This window comes from Oncorhynchus clarkii, chromosome 12 (assembly GCF_045791955.1).
Source record: "Oncorhynchus clarkii lewisi isolate Uvic-CL-2024 chromosome 12, UVic_Ocla_1.0, whole genome shotgun sequence".
NCBI classification, from domain to species: Eukaryota; Metazoa; Chordata; class Actinopteri; order Salmoniformes; family Salmonidae; genus Oncorhynchus; species Oncorhynchus clarkii.
Window position 1 is genome coordinate 84,961,700 of NC_092158.1, and position 18,915 is coordinate 84,980,614.

The 18,915-nt window shown below is 47.7% G+C and overlaps 1 protein-coding gene across 2 annotated transcripts; it reads right to left on the minus strand.

The window, feature by feature from the left end:
* Nucleotides 1–808: 808 nt before the first annotated feature.
* Nucleotides 809–18,337, minus strand: LOC139421550 (histone-arginine methyltransferase CARM1-like). 2 transcript variants are annotated; one of them, XM_071172565.1, is made up of 16 exons: nucleotides 18,114–18,337; nucleotides 15,595–15,720; nucleotides 15,141–15,247; nucleotides 14,879–14,983; nucleotides 14,604–14,714; nucleotides 13,438–13,615; nucleotides 13,136–13,226; nucleotides 11,192–11,273; nucleotides 10,278–10,363; nucleotides 9,606–9,695; nucleotides 9,120–9,257; nucleotides 4,642–4,731; nucleotides 4,417–4,529; nucleotides 3,890–3,967; nucleotides 3,700–3,768; nucleotides 809–3,459 (listed from the first exon to the last, which is right to left on the minus strand). In XM_071172565.1, exons 1-16 carry the CDS (start codon nucleotides 18,253–18,255, stop codon nucleotides 3,299–3,301), a joined length of 1,767 nt encoding a protein of 588 aa, XP_071028666.1. In that variant the 5' UTR covers nucleotides 18,256–18,337; the 3' UTR covers nucleotides 809–3,298. The 2 variants fall into 2 exon arrangements, with proteins under 2 accessions (XP_071028666.1, XP_071028668.1); XM_071172567.1 differs by having other exon boundaries at nucleotides 15,595–15,717; nucleotides 18,114–18,310.
* Between the last annotated feature and the right edge of the window lie 578 nt (nucleotides 18,338–18,915).

Consider the following 18,915-nt stretch of genomic DNA (forward strand, 5'->3'; position numbering starts at 1 on the left):
ATGCGCACGTTGTGTATTGGAGGACGCATGACTTTCAACCTTCGTCTCTCCCGAGCCCATACGGGAGTTGTAGCGATGAGACAAAATAGTAGCTACTAAAACAATTGGATACCACGAAATTGGGGAGAAAAAGGGGTAAAGAAAAAAATGATTCCACTGTAAATTCTGCACTTGTATATTGTAATAAATCAATATTTATCATGGAGAAGTTGGGTGCACCTCAACAGTCAGACTTCCTCTTATCTGCACTAAAAAACGTAAGAAAGGAGGAAGCATATGAGATCTGCTCTAACCACGAAGAACTATGAGGTTTATAGCTAGCCATAGACTGAAGTAGGGTGTTGGACATGAAACATTTCCCCTGAGACATTCCCATTTAGATTATGATTAGGGCCTGGTTCAAACATTTGTCAGTGCAGATGGAGACCAAGGATGGAGACCAAGGAAAGGAATTCTTTAGACTTGAAATCCTCAGCTGCAGTCTGATCTTGAGATGAGGGAAATGCTGTATGAATGTTTAATGTAATACAGGGGTGGCCAACCTTATCCATAAAGGTGCATGCTTTTGTTCCAGCCAAGCAAAAACACCTAATTCTACCATCAGACGAGTTGGATCAACAGGTATGTTACAGCTTGGCTGGAACCAAGGCCTACTACACCCACGCCAGCCCTCTGTGGGTGAGGTTGTACACCTCTGAGATTGAAATGGGTTGTTCTAGAACTCAAACCACTCCTATGACCTGGAACGTGTAGTACTGTGCTGACTAATGTATCCACACAACTTTTTCTTTTTGTAGATACTTGTAAATTAAAGGGTTTGTCAGTGTATTTAATTATTCTTTCCTCTTTGTTCAGACTTCTGAGTTTGTGTGAATAAACTGTCATTCCAGTCAATTGCTCGTCTTCTTGGTGTTGACTACAGCCCGAGGGCAGGGGTCTCTAACGCCGGTCCTGGTGTGCTGTCTTGGTGTTGACTACAGCCCTAGGGCAGGGGTCTCTAACGCCGGTCCTGGTGTGCTGTCTTGGTGTTGACTACAGCCCGAGGGCAGGGGTCTCCAACGCCGGTCCTGGAGTGCTGTCTTGGCAGGCTTTTGTTCCAGCCCAGCACATCTGATTCAATTAAGATTAGTTGGTAGGTACTGGGCTGGGACAAAGGCCTGCACAACTTGGGGCTGGAGATGGTGGATATTTCACAGCCTTCCATCTTATCTACTATTTCATGAGGAAGTTGCATTGGTTCCAGCCCTCAAGTTGTCAGTGCTCTGCTTACTGTACGTTGAAAACATGGATTCTTGTTTGTCCTGACGCTTGGCCCTGAGATTTATGGGACAGCCGAGCACTTCAGATGTAGTTGCTTTGTGTGTGTGCTTGGAGGACATACATTTACAGCTATATTCCTTGGACACGTCAATGTCTGCCGACCATGTAGGCTCATATTGTAAGGCACAAGATTTGACTTACCCTCAAGGTGACGTTATAAAATCAGATTTCATTAGTCGTCCCTAACTGCTGGTTTTGGTTAGGAAAATATGATCCTAGATCTGTGGCTAATTGTCAGGGGCAATACAAACAGGAGGCAGCACAAAAGTCTTCCTGATGCACTTTCCATCAATAGAGGTCGAATGCTAAGCTAGCAACTATCACAACATTGGTGTTAAAATTCTAACTGTAATATCTCAAGTTAATTATAAGACCCGATCCAAATATTTTTGGGGGGACTTCTCCACCAACATTTAATTTACTTGTTTTTTGTTTGTTGCTTTTCTGTGAAACAAATAAAGACAACTGAAAAGTTAACCCTACAAACTAGCAAGACATTTTCTCTTCATAAAACTTGCTAAATCAAAATTTAAACTCAGTCCACAAATTGTGACTGGAAGCAACGCATACATGTCCATTAAGTCTTTGTCTGAAGGTTGAGCAATCGACTTGCCCGGGAAAGGAGGGCGGAGAGGTTTAGATATGTTAGAGTCTGGATATCATAGGTAGTGAGGAGGGAAAGAGGTGACTCCCTACTCCCTATATTCCCAACTCCCCACCTCAGTCTGAACCGCAGTCTCAAAATGAAGGAAAGGAAACCGGGGAAGAATGTAAACTAGGATACAGCTGCTCCAACGGCCGACATCAGTGTCCTTGGTCCATACTGCCAGTCTGTCTTTCTGTGGGTTCATCCTGCTTCCACCAATACCATCGGCTCACTGCAATCCTGATTGGCTATGAAGGGGAGTGGGGGACCGGGTCTGCTGCGGTGTCCTCGGACAACACACCTCAATCGGAGGTGATGTTCTAACAGAGTTCCAGAGTTGATGTTCTTCAAGATCACGTCCTACACACTGACATCTAAGCTACGTCTCAAATGACACCCTAGTCCCTATACAGTGCACTTCATTTGTCCATGTGGCTCTAGTCAAAAGTAGAGCACTGTATATGGAATAGGGTGTCTTTTGAGATAGCCTAGGTCTACTGGGCTAAAGACTACCACTATGGATGACCAGACAAACACCTTGGGGGGAGCTAGCTATCGCTCTGGAATGGGGCCGTTTAAGGAGAGAGGCTCTACAGGCAGGTGGAGAAGTGCCTCGATATGAAAACAAAATGGCATCAGTGAGGGGTGTTCATAGTGTTCTACTGTACAGGAAAGCCCCCTGTCCTTTCAGTGCAGATCTGTAGTGGGGGACATCCAATCCAGTGATAAGGGGAGGGGGGATAGCGACTGGCTGTAGTGGATGGGGTTGGGTGTGTGTTTGGTGGAGGAGGAGGGGGAAGGGTGGGGCATCACACTGGCACTAGGGGAGGCGAAATGTCCAAAAGGGAGAGAACCCGGATAAAGGAGATGATACCTGCTGTACAGTCGTGCAATGAGTTATTCTTTGCAACAAAAGTCTCTGTGTTCAATGTGTATGTGTAGGTGTACATGTGTCTGTAAAGCATAAAACGGTCCAGTCAAACAAAGTTCAGTTCCGCTCTCCAGAGAAACTGCCAATTCTTTGTGCTGATCAGTCTGTCAGTTGAACGTAGAGGTGCTGCCACCCTCTGGCTGGACTGGTGATATCATAGCTGCTGCACGATGATGAGAGGGGGGAGATGGGGAACAGCTCTCAAAGCGGAGAGAGCGGCGGGGAGGGACGGATATGAGAATAACTCCAGTGATAGAGAGATGGACAGTAAAGGAGGAAGGAAGGTGCTGAAGGGACAACACGACAGCACTGGTTTTGGTATTCTGGTTCTTGCTGTGGTCGGTCAGGGGGAGGGGCTAGTAGAGGTCATGCAGGGGTTCGGAGGTGAAGGGTGAAGAGGTCTAACTCCCATAATGCATGGTGTTGCTAGGGATGGCCATGGGAGAGGCCATGGAGATGGCGGGTCCCCCCATGGTGAACTGGTTGGTGACGGGATAATGCTGCTGCTGCTGCTGGTTAGAGCTGCTGCTGCTGCTAGGACCTGATTGGCCAGTAGAAGCTCCTGGAGAGATGGGGGGGAGAGAGGGGGAAAGTGTTATCACCTTCCCTTGATTGGTTGTGGGCCAACTATGTCACAGGCGTTTAGGAAACTTGACTTGATGTAGTTTAGTGCCGCCCCCCCCAGGTGCACGTTTAGTTTTTTTCCCTAGCACTACACAGCTAATTCAAATAATCAAAACTTGAGGAGTTCGTTATTTAAATCAGTTTAGGAAACCCTTGTATAGTGTATAAAGAGACGTACCCTGGACGATTCCGGTGCTCATGATGGAGCCCATCCTGGAGTGGGTGTGATTCACTATCCCTGTGTTCACTGAGGGCGGGAACAGAGGAAATAGTGAGACAGTGTATTAACGCACACACAAACGTGCAAACACACAGTCAGTCACACGGTCTGTGCTTGTCTGTCAGCCCATCAGTCCATAGTATCCTACCGAGGGGGATGAGGTTGTTGTGGGACACCGTCGAGCCGCTGCCCATGACTGTACTGAGGTCATAGGCTGTAGGCATCCCTGAGAGAGAGAGAGATGAAAGGGTGAGACGGGGAAGAGAGTGAGATGGGGAGGAGAGAGAACAAAAGGGGAGGAGAGAGAACAAGAGAGATGGGGAGAGAAAGGGAGCGAAATGGGAATAAAGCACAGGAGAAACATAAGCATCCTTTCTCTCTCACACACCGTTTTCCCCTCAGAGAGAGCATGCATCCCCCATCTATCAGCTGCTCTGTTAGCCTGATCTATTCTGTGATATCCCTACAGTTTAGTAAGACATTTAGTCATGATGTTGTATGGATACTTTTGCCTGATGATGCTATCATGGGTCAGATTGTGTGTATCGTCTGTGCGTTTACCTGACACAGCAGTGTTCTGCCTCATGCAGTGTGTGGGTTCTGCCCCGTGCAGTGTGTGTGGGTATGTCCTCTGTGTGTGTCCTCTACCAGTGTCCTCTATGTGTGTGTATTTACCTGACACAGCCATGCCCTGGCTCATGCTGTAGGCCCCCCCAGTGTTCCACATGGTCTCAGAGGGGGAGGTGTAGTGCGACCCAGGAGGGGGGGTGGGGGTGCTGCCTGTGTACCTACAAAAACACACACATACACAACAACATACACGCCATGAGAGGGAGCTCCCCTTCCCCCCTCGTTATCCTGAATGGCGCAGGCCGAGGGCAGCGGAACAGACCAACTCACCTGAAAAAGGGGTTCTTCAAGTCCAGGAGGTTGCTGGACTTGGAGCCTGTCTGGTCCACTTGGGCAACAATACTGATGTCGTAGCTTTGTCTGTGAGGAGGGAAGAGAGCCAGGGATTGGTATGGGAGGAGAGCCGGGGGTTGGTATGGGAGGAGGTGAGAATGGAGGTGGATAGATTAACACAGACCAACACAGACAGACAGAGAAGCACAGATTCAGCAAGCACACATCTGTAATACACATATATACAGTGCTTTCGGGAAGGTATTCAGACCCCTTGACGTTTTCCACATTTTATTACATCATTTTTAACATGTATTATTATTTTATGTTTTAAATCCCTAAACACAATACCTCACAATGACAAAGCAAAAACAAGTTTGTAGTTTCCTGATTTATATTATAAAAAAAAACTGAAATATGACATTTTCATAAGTATTCAATTCCTTTACTAAGTACTTTGTTGAAGCACCTTTGGCAGCAATTATAGCCTAGTCTTCTTGGACGCTACAAGCTTGGCACACCTGTATTTGTGGTGTTTCTCCCATTCTTCTCTGCAGATCCTCTCAAGCTCTGTCAGGTTGGATGGGGAGCGTTGCTGCACAGCAGAGCACCATAGTCCCTGTGCCCAAGAACACTAAGGTAACCTGCCTAAATGACTAGCGACCCGTAGCACTCACGACTGTATCCATGAAATGCTATGAAAGGCTGGTCATGTCTCACATCGATGCCATTTGCATACCGCACCAAAAGATCCACAGATGATGCAATCTCTATTGCACTCCACACTGCCCATTCCCACCTGGACAAAAGGAACACCTATGTGAGAATGTTATTCATTGACTACAGCTCAGTGTCCAACACCATAGTGTCCTCAAAGCTCATCAATAAGCTAAGGACCCTGGGACTAAACACCTCCCTCTGCAACTGGATCCTGGACTTCCTTAAGGGCCGCCCCCAGGTGGTAAGGGCAGGAAACAACACATCCGCCACGCTGATCCTCAACATGGGGGCCCCTCAGGGGTGCGTGCTCAGTCCCCTCCTGTACTCCCTGTTCACTCATGACTGCACGGCCAGGCACGACTCCAACACCATCATTAAGTTTGCCGATGACAACAGCGGTAGACCTGATCACCGACAACGTTGAGACAGCCTATAATGAGGTCAGAGACCTGACCGTGCGGTGCAAGGAGAACAACCTCTCCCTCGATGTGATCAAGAGAAAGGAGATGATTGTGGACTACAGGAAAAGGAGGACTGAGCACGCCCCTATTCTCATCGACGGGGCTGTAGTGGAGCAGGTTGAGAGCTTCAAGTTCCTTGGCATTCACATCACCAACAAACTAACATGGTCCAAGCCCACCAAGGAAGTCGTGAAGAGGGCATGACAAAACCTATTCCCCCTCAGGAGGCTGAAAAGATTTGTCATGGGTCCTCAGATCCTCAAAAGGTTCTACAAGCTGCCAGCTGCACCATCGAGAGCATCCTGACAGGTTGCATCACTGCCTGGTATGGCAACTGCTTGGCCTCCGACCACAAGGCACTACAGAGGGTAGTACGTACGGCCCAGTACATCACTGGTGCCAAGCTTCCTGCCATCCAGGATCTCTATACCAGGCAGTGTCAGAGGAAGGCCCTAAACATGGTCAAAGACTCCTGCCACCCTAGTCAGACTGTTCTCTCAGATACCGCACGGCAAGCGGTAAGCGCCAAGTCTAGGTCCAAGAGGCTTCGAAACAGCTTCTACCCCCAAGCCATAAGACTCCTGAACAGCTAATCAAATGGCTACCTAGACTATTTGTATTGCCCCCCCCATCTGCGCAACACAGAGAGGTAGCCATTTTTCCTCCCGGTCCTAGTGAAAAGCCAACTGTCCCGGTTGATATATTATCGAATAGATATTTGAAAAACACCTTGAGGATTGATTATAAAAAACGTTTGCCATGTTTCTGTCGATATTATGGATATCATTTGGAATTTTTGTCTGCGTTGTCATGACTGCTATTTCCGGTGGATTCCTCTGCATAACGCATCAAACTAACTGAGGTATTTGGATATAAAAAATATCTTTATGGAACAAAAGGAAGCTCATCAAAGGTAAACAATTAATTTGATTGCTTTTCTGATTTGTGACCAAGCTTCCTGATGCTAAGTGTACATAATGCTATGCTAGGCTATCGATAAACTTACACAAACACTTGTATTGCTTTCGCTGTAAAGCATAATTTCAAAATCTGAGACGACAGGGTGATTAACAAAAGGCTAAGCTGTGTTTCGCTATATTTCACTTGTGATTTCATGAATATGAATATTTTCAAGTAATATTTTTTGACTGTTTTTTTTCTGCGCTATGCTATTCAGCGTTGCTGAAATATTTTTTGACTGCGCTATGCTATTCAGCGTTGCTGATGACAAATATACCGGATCCGGGATGGGTTAATAACTAAGGTTAATAGCTCTACCTACATGTACATATTACCTCAATTACCTTGACACAGGTGCCCCCACACATTGACTCTGTACCGGTACCCTCTGTATATAGCCATTGTTATTTACTGCTGTTCTTTTATTATTAGATATTCTTATGGCATACTTTTTTTATTGGTATTTTCTTAAAACTGCATTGTTGGTTAAGAGCTTGTAAGTATGCATTTCACAGTAAGGTCTACTACACCTGTTGAATTCGGCGCATGTGACAAATACAATCTGATATGATTTTCTGGTCTCTCCAAACATGTTTGATCGGGTTAAAGTCCGGACTCTGGCTGGCCACTCAAGGATATTCAAAGACTTGTCCCGATGCCACATCTGCATTGTCTTGGCGGTGTGCTTAGAGTTGTTGTCCTGTTGGAAGGTGAACCTTCGCCTGAGTGCTCTAGAGCTGGTTTTCATCAAGGATCTCTCTGAACTTTGCTTTGTTCATTTTGCCTCGATCCTGACTAGTCTCCCAGTCCCTGCCTCTGAAAAACATCCCCACAGCATGATGCTGCCATCACCATGCTAGGGACGTAGGGATGGTTCCAGGTTTCCACCAGATGTGACACTTGGCAATCGGGTCAAAGAGTTCAATCTTGGTTTCATCAGACCAGAGAATTGTTTCTCTCATGGTCTGAGAGTCCTTTAGGTGCCTTTTGGCAAACTCCAAGCAGGCGGTCATGTGCATTTTAATGAGGAGTGGCTTCCATCTGGCCACAACCATTAAGGCCTGATTGGTGGAGTGCTGCAGAGATGGTTGTCCTTCTGGAAGGTTCTCCCATCTCTACAGATGAACTGTGGAGCTCAGACAGAGTGACCATCGGGTTCTTGGTCACCTCCCTGACCAAGGTCCTTCTCCCCTGATTGCTCAGCTTGGCCGAGAGGGCAGCTCCAGTAAGAGTCTTGGTGGTTCCAAACTTCCAATTTAAGAATGATGGAGGCCACTGTGTTCTTTGGGGACCTTCAATGGTGCAGAAATGTTTTGGCACCCTTCTCCAGATCTGTGCCTCGACACTATCCTGTCTCGGAGTTTCCCAACAATTCCTTCGACCTCATGGCTTGGTTTTTGCTTTGACATGCACTGTCAACTGTGGGACCGTATATACAGGTGTGCCATTCCAAATCATGTCCAATCAATCTAATTTACCACAGGTGGACTCCAATCAAGTTGTAGTAACAGCTCAAGGATGATCAATGGAAACAGGATGCATCTGAGCTCAATTTCGAGTCTCATAGCAAAGGGTCTGAATACTTACGTGAATAAGGTAAGTTTATGTATTTTAAATACATTTGCAAACATTTCTACAAACTTGTTTTCGCTTTGTCGTTATTGGCTGGTGTGTGTAAATTGCTGAGGATTTTATTTATTTAGTACATTTTAGAGTAAGACTATAACCTCACAAAATGTAGAAAAAGTCAAGGGATCTGAATACCTTCCAAAGGCACTGGGTAGCTCCAAAAGTATTGAGGCAGTGAGACATTTTGTTGTTTTGATTACATGAGGTTGCAGATGCACAAATATCATCCACGACCCCCCACCCCACCAAATGCTAACCTCCCCTGTTATTGTAGTGGTGAGAGGTTAGCATGAGGTTACACTAACTTCCTCACTCATTATTTACGATTCATTCAGGAATATATGTAATCATGGTAGCATCCACAGTATTTAGAAACATTCTATTCTAATTCATTATTTTCCATTAATTAAATTGGGCACAAAATAATTGGAACCTATTTCTAAATGGTTCACCTGATATGGAGGAAAATTAAATGAAAGCTGACAGTCTGCACTTCATCCCCATAGTCATTGTATGAGGCAATTTTCTTTATAATTGTCGCTGTCCAAATACTTTTGGAGCTCACTGTATATCACCTACACACACATTAATTCATAACTGTCATAATATAACACAAGCCTGGGCCTAGAGGTGAATGGCAACAGACTAACACCAAAGCCTCCCCTCCCCAACAGACTCCCAGTAGATCCCTCTACAGTCTCTCACCTCTTGTTGGCGATAAGCAGTGCTGTGCCGGAAAGTGTGTCTCCTGCCTTGGTGAAGAGGGGTGACTGGAGCAGACAGCGGACCTGGTACCAGTGGGTCAGGGGCTCTGTGGGGGCTGTAGAGAGCCACACTGTCACCCTGCAGAGAGAGGGGGGGGGGGATTAGAGGTCAGTATACTTTAAGGTTCAATCAGCGTTATCCTACTACTGTACAAGCATGGTCAGATATTCAGTAGGAACAGCCCTTTACAACTTATTGTGAAATGTATCTATTGTGAATGTATTGTATTGCTTTTAAGTTGCACCCGCTTTCTGTCTTTGTGTTTATTACAATGTCTGTGAGAAGAAACAAGTGATGAAAGAAAAAGGAAAGTGACGGTGTGGCTGTAGTCAGGATCCATGTAGGTCAGGAGTCCTGGATCAAGTGATTTTACTCCTGACCACACACATACTTCAGCCCCGGTTAAGGCAGCTCAGGCCAACTTACATTGATCCCATGAACGCTACGTCGAACCAGAAGGCCAGGCCGTGCACCAGCCCTGAGTGCATCATATGGAACTTAAAGGGAATCTCTATCCTGAAAGAGAGAGCGAGAGAAGGGAAGAGAGAGGGGAAGAGAGAAAAGAGTGGGATAAGCATTAGTCTAGTTAAAGGGGCAATCAGCTGTTGCTACATCCATTTTTTGGATTTATACATTTATGATATATACCCTTATACCCCAACTCCCGTACCCCCATCAGAACCCAAAATATACATTCGTTTTACTCCAATGTTTGTAAACAAAGTAAATGTAAAACAATATATATCGTCAAAACATGGTTAAAACTATAATGTTGATATCATGGATGGTCAGTCCTTGCATCCATAGCCCAGTCTATGAATTTGAGAGTGGTTACATTTCTCCAGCCCCATCCCTCAGCTTTTTACATAAAGGGCGGGGAATTTGCTTTGTTATTGTTTCAACTTCTGATTGCTGCTTTAAGGTTATTTTTAGACACTAGAAGGAATTATGTAGCATCGGAAGTATATTAGAGAAGTAGGACATCCCTACATTCAGTAACATGTATCTACGCATCTCAATTCTCAACTCAATCTATGAATAACAATTCAATAATAAATATATGAGGGAATAACAGACACAGACAGACGGCACACAGACCTGTACAAATCCTCCTCTTTGGCCTCCAGGAAGTTGACTGTGTATTTGACAGACTTGGCCATCAAGATACGGATATCAAATGTGTCCTGAGAGGGGGAGGGAAAGAAAAAGGAGGAAGGAGAGAGACGGGGAAGAGGGAAGCAAGAGTATCCAGGTAAGTCCCAGTGAAGTAGAAATGTTTTACGGCAGCATTGGCTAGAGTGGGTACGGAGACGGTCTATGCCTTAATTTAATGATCTAGAACAGAGGCTGTACCCAGAACCAGGCCTTCCGGCCGGGCCCGGCTCGCCCAGCAGAGTAACAGAGGAGTAGGCACGGAGGAGGCCTATCCAGCTGACTACCGCTGGAAAATGATGTGTATGTGTCGGTGTGTCGCTGTGTGTGATAAAAGGGTTGAGATGAATTCAATGAATACCCATTATGAGCAGTACTGTTGAAACCTCACTGTTGGTTCTGTGGTGTAAGACTGGGGGAGCTGGACTGGGCGAAAACATTGGGATCCTAAACTCAGACCGCATCTAACTTATTTATCCCAGCCGTCATAACACACACAGTGTGACGGTGGTATCTTCTACCACAAACACACACTCCCATACAGTCAATCTCCTATCCTGCATCAGCGTTTGCCCATAAACACACACACCCCATGTACCACCCTTAGACATAAACAAACACACAGGCCAGTCCGTACTATGCAACCCAATTTTCCACAAACAGCTCGTCCCCACATAACCCCCTGACTATTTCAGGCCTTAAATACCCCTCCCATATACATTTCCTAGTTAACCGCCCCCATTCACCCCAATCCTCTTGAGGGGGTGGGGGGGTATCGCTTTAACTGACATGGTGGGCGGGGCAGGCAATGTCAGAAGATCTGTTCAAGAGTCTGACATACAACTGAGAATTCTACGTACCACAATGGGCTGGCGAAAGTACTCATCCACCGCTGCTCCTCGCAGGGCTGAGAGGTCCACACCATGGAAGGAAGGCTGGTACCTGAATGAGGGAGTGAGAGAATCATCATCATCAACTCAATCCCATCAACTACAGCAGCCCAATGAAAAGTGACTGATATCTCCGTACATTCACTGCTTCTACTCCCAGAGCTTCTTCTCTTGCCATTTCCCCCTGTCCCTCCAATCCCATCCTTCCTCCTACTCCCCCTGTCCCTCCAACCCCATCCTTCCTCCTACTCCCCCTGTCCCTCCAACCCCATCCTTCCTCCTACTCCCCCTGTCCCTCCAACCCCATCCTTCCTCCTACTGCCCCTGTCCCTCCAACCCCATCCTTCCTCCTACTCCCCCTGTCCCTCCAACCCCATCCTTCCTCCTACTCCCTGTTTCTCTCCTCCCTCCCACTCCCTGTTTCTCTCCTCCCTCCCCTCCTACTCCCTGTCCCTCCAACCCCATCCCCTCCTACTCCCCCTGTCCCTCCAACCCCATCCTTCCTCCTACTGCCCCTGTCCCTCCAACCCCATCCTTCCTCCTACTCCCCCTGTCCCTCCAACCCCATCCTTCCTCCTACTGCCCCTGTCCCTCCAACCCCATCCTTCCTCCTACTCCCTGTTTCTCTCCTCCCTCCCCTCCTACTCCCTGTTTCTCTCCTCCCTCCCCTCCTACTCCCCCTGTCCCTCCAACCCCATCCTTCCTCCTACTCCCTGTTTCTCTCCTCCCTCCCCTCCTACTCCCTGTTTCTCTCCTCCCTCCCCTCCTACTCCCCCTGTCCCTCCAACCCCATCCTTCCTCCTACTCCCTGTTTCTCTCCTCCCTCCCCTCCTACTCCCTGTTTCTCTCCTCCCTCCCCTCCTACTCCCTGTTTCTCTCCTCCCTCCCCTCCTACTCCCCCTGTCCCTCCAACCCCATCCTCCCTCCTACTCCCTGTTTCTCCCCCCCATCCCCTCCTACTCCCTGTTTCTCTCCTCCCTCCCCTCCTACTCCCCGTTTCTCTCCTCCCTCCCCTCCTACTCCCCGTTTCTCTCCTCCCTCCCCTCCTTCTCCCCGTTTCTCTCCTCCCTCCCCTCCTACTCCCTGTTTCTCTCCTCCCTCCCCTCCTACTCCCTGTTTCTCTCCTCCCTCCCCTCCTACTCCCTGTTTCTCTCCTCCCTCCCCTCCTACTCCCCCTGTCCCTCCAACCCCATCCTTCCTCCTACTCCCTGTTTCTCTCCTCCCTCCCCTCCTACTCCCCGTTTCTCTCCTCCCTCCCCTCCTACTCCCCGTTTCTCTCCTCCCTCCCCTCCTACTCCCTGTTTCTCTCCTCCCTCCCCTCCTACTCCCTGTTTCTCTCCTCCCTCCCCTCCTACTCCCCCTGTCCCTCCAACCCCATCCTCCCTCCTACTCCCTGTTTCTCTCCTCCCTCCCCTCCTACTCCCTGTTTCTCTCCTCCCTCCCCTCCTACTCCCCGTTTCTCTCCTCCCTCCCCTCCTACTTCCCCTGTCCCTCCAACCCCATCCTCCCTCCTACTCCCTGTTTCTCTCCTCCCTCCCCTCCTACTCCCCGTTTCTCTCCTCCCTCCCCTCCTACTCCCCGTTTCTCTCCTCCCTCCCCTCCTACTCCCCGTTTCTCTCCTCCCTCCCCTCCTACTCCCCCTGTCCCTCCAACCCCATCCTCCCTCCTACTCCCTGTTTCTCTCCTCCCTCCCCTCCTACTCCCCGTTTCTCTCCTCCCTCCCCTCCTACTCCCCGTTTCTCTCCTCCCTCCCCTCCTACTCCCCGTTTCTCTCCTCCCTCCCCTCCTACTCCCCGTTTCTCTCCTCCCTCCCCTCCTACTCCCGGTTTCTCTCCTCCCTCCCCTCCTACTCCCCGTTTCTCTCCTCCCTCCCCTCCTACTCCCCGTTTCTCTCCTCCCTCCCCTCCTACTCACCAGAAGTTGGCCTTGGTGAACTGCTCCATGTAGAGCTGTTCGTCTGTGAAAGGGGCCAGGTGCACGTCACCGATGGTGGGGAACATTTTACCTGCGACACACATGAAGTCAGTTAATGATGGTACAATCACCAGTGGCTAGTCATGATGAATATTTCTCTCATTTTTAAAATGAAGACTTTAATATTATATACTGCTTGGGCTTTAAAATAACCTTTAGACCTTTTGACATTTTCTCCCTTTCTCCTTCCCCCCTACTCTACCCCTTTCTATGCTCTTCCTCCAACCTTCCCTCTGTCTCACCACTAGGCTTGAGGAACTTCTTGGCGTGGAGGTAGCTCTCCAACATCCTCTCGTTGAAGAGCATGTAGCCCATGGGCTCTGAGATGATGATGTCCACCTGCTCAGGTAGCGTAACCTCCTCTACTTTACCAGGGATCACCACCACACGGTCCCCCAGACGGTTAGTGTTCACCAGGACCTAGTGGAGGGGACACCAGAGGGTTAGAGTTCACCAGGACCCAGTGGAGGGGACACCAGAGGGTTAGAGTTCACCAGGACCCAGTGGAGGGGACACCAGAGGGTTAGAGTTCACCAGGACCTAGTGGAGGGGACACCAGAGGGTTAGTGTTCACCAGGACCTAGTGGAGGGGACACCAGAGGGTTAGAGTTCACCAGGACCCAGTGGAGGGGACACCAGAGGGTTAGAGTTCACCAGGACCCAGTGGAGGGGACACCAGAGGGTTAGAGTTCACCAGGACCTAGTGGAGGGGACACCAGAGGGTTAGTGTTCACCAGGACCTAGTGGATGGGACACCAGAGGGTTAGTGTTCACCAGGACCTAGTGGAGGGGACACCAGAGGGTTAGAGTTCACCAGGACCTAGTGGAGGGGACACCAGAGGGTTAGTGTTCACCAGGACCTAGTGGAGGGGACACCAGAGGGTTAGTGTTCACCAGGACCTAGTGGAGGGGACACCAGAGGGTTAGTGTTCACCAGGACCTAGTGGAGGGGACACCAGAGGGTTAGTGTTCACCAGGACCTAGTGGAGGTGACACCAGAGGGTTAGAGGTCACCCGGACCTAGTGGAGGGGACACCAGAGGGTTAGTGTTCACCAGGACCTAGTGGAGGGGACACCAGAGGGTTAGTGTTCACCAGGACCTAGTGGAGGGGACACCAGAGGGTTAGTGTTCACCAGGACCTAGTGGAGGGGACACCAGAGGGTTAGAGGTCACCCGGACCTAGTGGAGGGTTGGTGTGTGTGTGTATTAGAGTGAAACTGATACATCTGCCAGATGTATGGCTACATAGCATGTCAAGAAGAGGATAGGGTTAGAGCAGGGATGACAAACTTTTCAGCTCGAGGGCTTTGATTAGTTTGTCAAAATCAATTTGCGGGCCAGAAAAAGTGCAGTTAATTGAAAATATATAGGTCACTTAATTTCAGCATAGTTTAGTGTGTCTGTTACCTCTGCATGCTGGGCCATGGTGCTGGCCTCCACAGCGTAGACCTTCCTGGCCCCCGCCTGAGCAGCAAAGAACGACAGAATCCCTGAACCACAGCCCACATCCAACACCACCTAGAGAGAGAGGAATGGACTCTAATTCTTCCCTGATAAAGACATCAATGAAATCCAGCAGTGTCTACTGCCCAAACCAACTAAACAACAGTTTAGTTTCAAATACAGCAAAGGACTCAATTCAGAACAAGCTATATTTAAGTGCCAGGACAGTGCATCAGCACCTTGTCCTTGAAGTCAGTGTGGTTCTGGAGGATGGCCCTCTGATAGGTTCCTGTCCTGACGTAGTCCTGCATCATGTTCTGCTGCTGGGAGAGGTAGCCATAGAACTGGAGGAGCGAAGGAGAGAGAGAGAACAAGGGAGTGAGAGGAAAATAAAGTGACAGAACAGCTTATTTTTCATGAGGTGTTTTAATATTGTCACGGAGCTAATAAAGGTTGGAATAAATGATTTATTTCAATGCATGGCAGATTCTGTGTGTGCACCTGGAAGTACTGTACTGCGGATGATTCCTCTGTCCTGTCGCTGAAGACCGACTGCTCTCCACTGTGGCCGCGGCAGTTCTTCAGGAGATTATAGAACGATGAGAACTCTGAGGAGATCGTCATAACAGGTTATAAGCAGGACAAATCAGACATAAGTTATAAACGGTCTTAAGCCAGTCATAATGGGGAGAAATCAAACGAACAATAATAATAACCAATTATAACAGTTCACAAGGATGACAGAGGCAAGACAAGTATGACAAACAATACGAATCTCTTTATGAGGACAGGAACATGTGCACTAGGACAGGGAGTCAAAGACACACAGGAGACAGAGGGTCAATGACAGAGACAGATATAGCCTACTGGCAGGCAGTCAAAGACAGACAGAAAAAAGACAGCAATGACAGCATTCTCTGAGACAGAGTGGCGGTGGTTGCCGGGGGTTAGCTACCTGCAGGTGAGGTGAACTGTAGCAGGACGCTGTTGCAGCCCAGCGTGATGATGAACGACTGTTTCCCCACGCGACTGCACTCTGTGTCCCTGGAAACCGAACACTTGAACACACATGTCTCCTCTGCTGTGAGAGGAGTCATACAATAGTTAGGGCCAAGCAACACTCCCACAACAGGTCATTCATGGAATAAGTGTGGCACAGGAGTACGTGGCTTACCGTAGGTCACACAACATGAAGAACAACATGCTAATAGAACTGGCCTGATCACACACAGCGCTTTATTGACTCAATTAGCATTATAGCATCTCATGCATAGCAACAAGCAAAGAGCTATTTTTAACCTCCTTTAGCCGAGGGAAAGTGAGTAATTTCTTCTATTGAATCTATTTCACACACACTCCTGGATGATTAAGATGACAGTTTTAAAGACTGGATTTGTGAAAGCAATATATTGGCAAGGTAGGTCTAGTGCTGTGCCCGCATGGCAGTGAGATAATCTGTGGTTTAATCCAGCAGTTGTGATGGGATTAAGACTAGCGCTGTTACTTAGATTAGCCAGATGCAGCATGTTTTATTAACAGACCAAACTAGCGACTGACACCGGATTAACCTGTGATAAATATGAGAGCGGGAGTGTGTGTGTTGCTTAACAAGTGTGTGTTCGATGCAAGGGCTGAGAGATAGAGTGCATGCTTTAAAATATGTAGGCTACAACCATCTCCCTCCACTAGACCTGGCCTGTCTACAAGGCCCACAGCTGAACATTGTGGGAAATGACAATGACAGAAGGGGGACAAGGACTGTCACTATAGACCTGTTACAGATATGTAACAACCAGATGATAGTCATGTCAATGTTCTAACAGGATAATGTCAGGTCATAATAGACACTTGTCAAAGTGAAGAGCAAAATTGTGTTATTTTTGCTGGGCCAAGGCATTGCCCCTCATGGACAATGTAAATACACCTATTCCAGCATGATAGACAGACATTACCAGTGTGCTGTGTTTGATTGAGGTGCTTTTGTGTCTATAATAAAGCAGAAATAAAATGATTGTGTGGCAAGACACTGAGGTTATTTTTCCAAGTGGAATTACTTTAGACTCAGTCGTGCTGCTCTATGTAGCAATTCAATCGGGAGTTCATTCCTGCCTGGTGTGGAAACGTTTATCTTCCATCATCATGGGAATGTTGGAAGAGGAAACGGCTGTTGGGCCTATGGACCAGACCAGGCAATCACACATATCATAAAACTTTGATAGGACACCTTGAAAAACATCCTGCCACACATACATTTCTACTTTCCCCACAGCCCAAGCTTGACTGTATCAAAAATAAGGACATCACGGCTTCTTGAAAGGGACATCCCATCTGTGCCTCAGTGTAACAAAAGCTGCAAGCGCTCAGCAGCACAAGTGATCGACAGGGGAGTAGGGAGGTGGGGGACTGGCTATTGTTCAGGGGAGAACAAAGATGAATAACTAATACGAGCCTGGTTTAGCTTATCGAAACATAAGGACACATATTTAGCCTGTTTAAAAAATATATATTTCGTTTATCGATATTTATTCACTCAGCTAGGCATCTACAGTAGATTAGATTACCATAAAGTAGTACGCGCGAGCCACCGGGGTTAGCTTGCTTGTTTGCACCGCTACTAGTATGATCTGTGCGCAAAGACGACGTTCCAAAACAAAACACACTTTTAAGATACCCATCTCAAAGGGTCAAATGTTATCTTGCTTTCTCATAACTATCTAATAAAGAGGGCAATGCTCATATGACGCAGTTTGTTTTAACTGTTAGAACTCTGTGGCATTAAGGGCAAACCATTGCGTAGTATGGCTGATAGCTTATTGGGGCAAAAATGAAAGAGCACGTTAACATGTCAATTAGCTTTGGCTATCTGCGTCAATGTGTAGCGAGCTGGATAAAATGCTCAGCTGCGGGACAGGATAGTACATCATTGAAATGCAATCTGGCGCTAAATTGTTAGCAAGTTGATATTAGTAAACAGGGGTAGATAGGTATCTAATGTGCTTGGTCACACTTAGCTTGCTGTCCAGGAAACGTCTCGTGTGAGCTAAAACATACTACTTCGCATTAAATAAATACTTTAAAGAATATTGCTCAAGACAAATAGATACGAAAGAAAAAACGTGGTCCACAAGCCACGAAGTGAGCGCAGTAAGCTTGCTAAAGCTAACCACCTATAGTTAGCTAAGCTAACAACAGTGTGCGCTGTCGTGGTGCTGGAGAAGTAACGTTAGCTAACTAAGTTATGGTAGCTAGCTAATAGCGATAAGCGAAAACAGTCCCCATTACGTTGGATTCTATAGGTGGAACCAGTCGGTTTTGAAGTGGAACCCCCACCCGCACACACGTGCAAGACCAGGCACTCGCATCGGCTAGCTAGCTTTTTAGCATTTAGCTCTGGCTAGTTAGCCAGAGTAACGTCAGTTAACAAGGAGCCCAGGCCGAACCGGTGTATGGAAGAGCTGTCTCAAGTCCACTCACCGTTGGAGAGGTTGATCAGGGCCGCGTCCTGTGTGGCTTTCACCTCCAGTCGTAGAGGCTGCTGCTCGGAGTGACGCTGTATTTCTCCGTTTGCGTCTCCGATAGAGAGGAGCCGCACGCCGGGAAACACCGACACCGCCATCTTCGATCTGTGGGAAGAGACAGCTCACTGTGGCCTCACATCCAGCGTTGGACGTGCACTCACGACAGGAAACGGGATACACACAGCTCTACTGCCACTCTGTGGCCGAGAGGCAAACTGCTTAGTGCAAATACAGTAGACTGCACTGACTTCTGTTGTCACTGCTGTACACTGTTTCAGCAAAGACAGTACAGTTAGTTGGACAATGAGAGAAATAGGGGATCTTGAATAATCATTTGAATTAAATAAAAATTTCAGACTGTCAGCCAGGCTGCGTTTCGTATCCTGGTCTGTTAAATCTGTGTGAATAATATTGGTTCTGCTGTGTAACATGTCATGCAGCAAGTACCAAAACCTACAACTTTGGGCAGTGGCAAATATGCACTGGTATTACTTGAGCAGCATTCTATGTGACAGGGATGAGCAAGTCTGGTCCACGGGGGCCTGAGTGCATGTCTGTTGTCTTTTGTTCTCTCCAAATCAGCATCTGATTTATAAACCAGGTATGGCATCAGTGGATGAATTAAGTGCCAGGCGAAAGAGAAAAGCAGCAGACACTCAGGTCCCAGCTGGAGAGGAGTTGCCTACCCCTGATACTCTTGTGTGTTCTGGCCAGTCAGCTTAAGGGGGGCACTCTTAACAAACTCTTTAATAAAACAT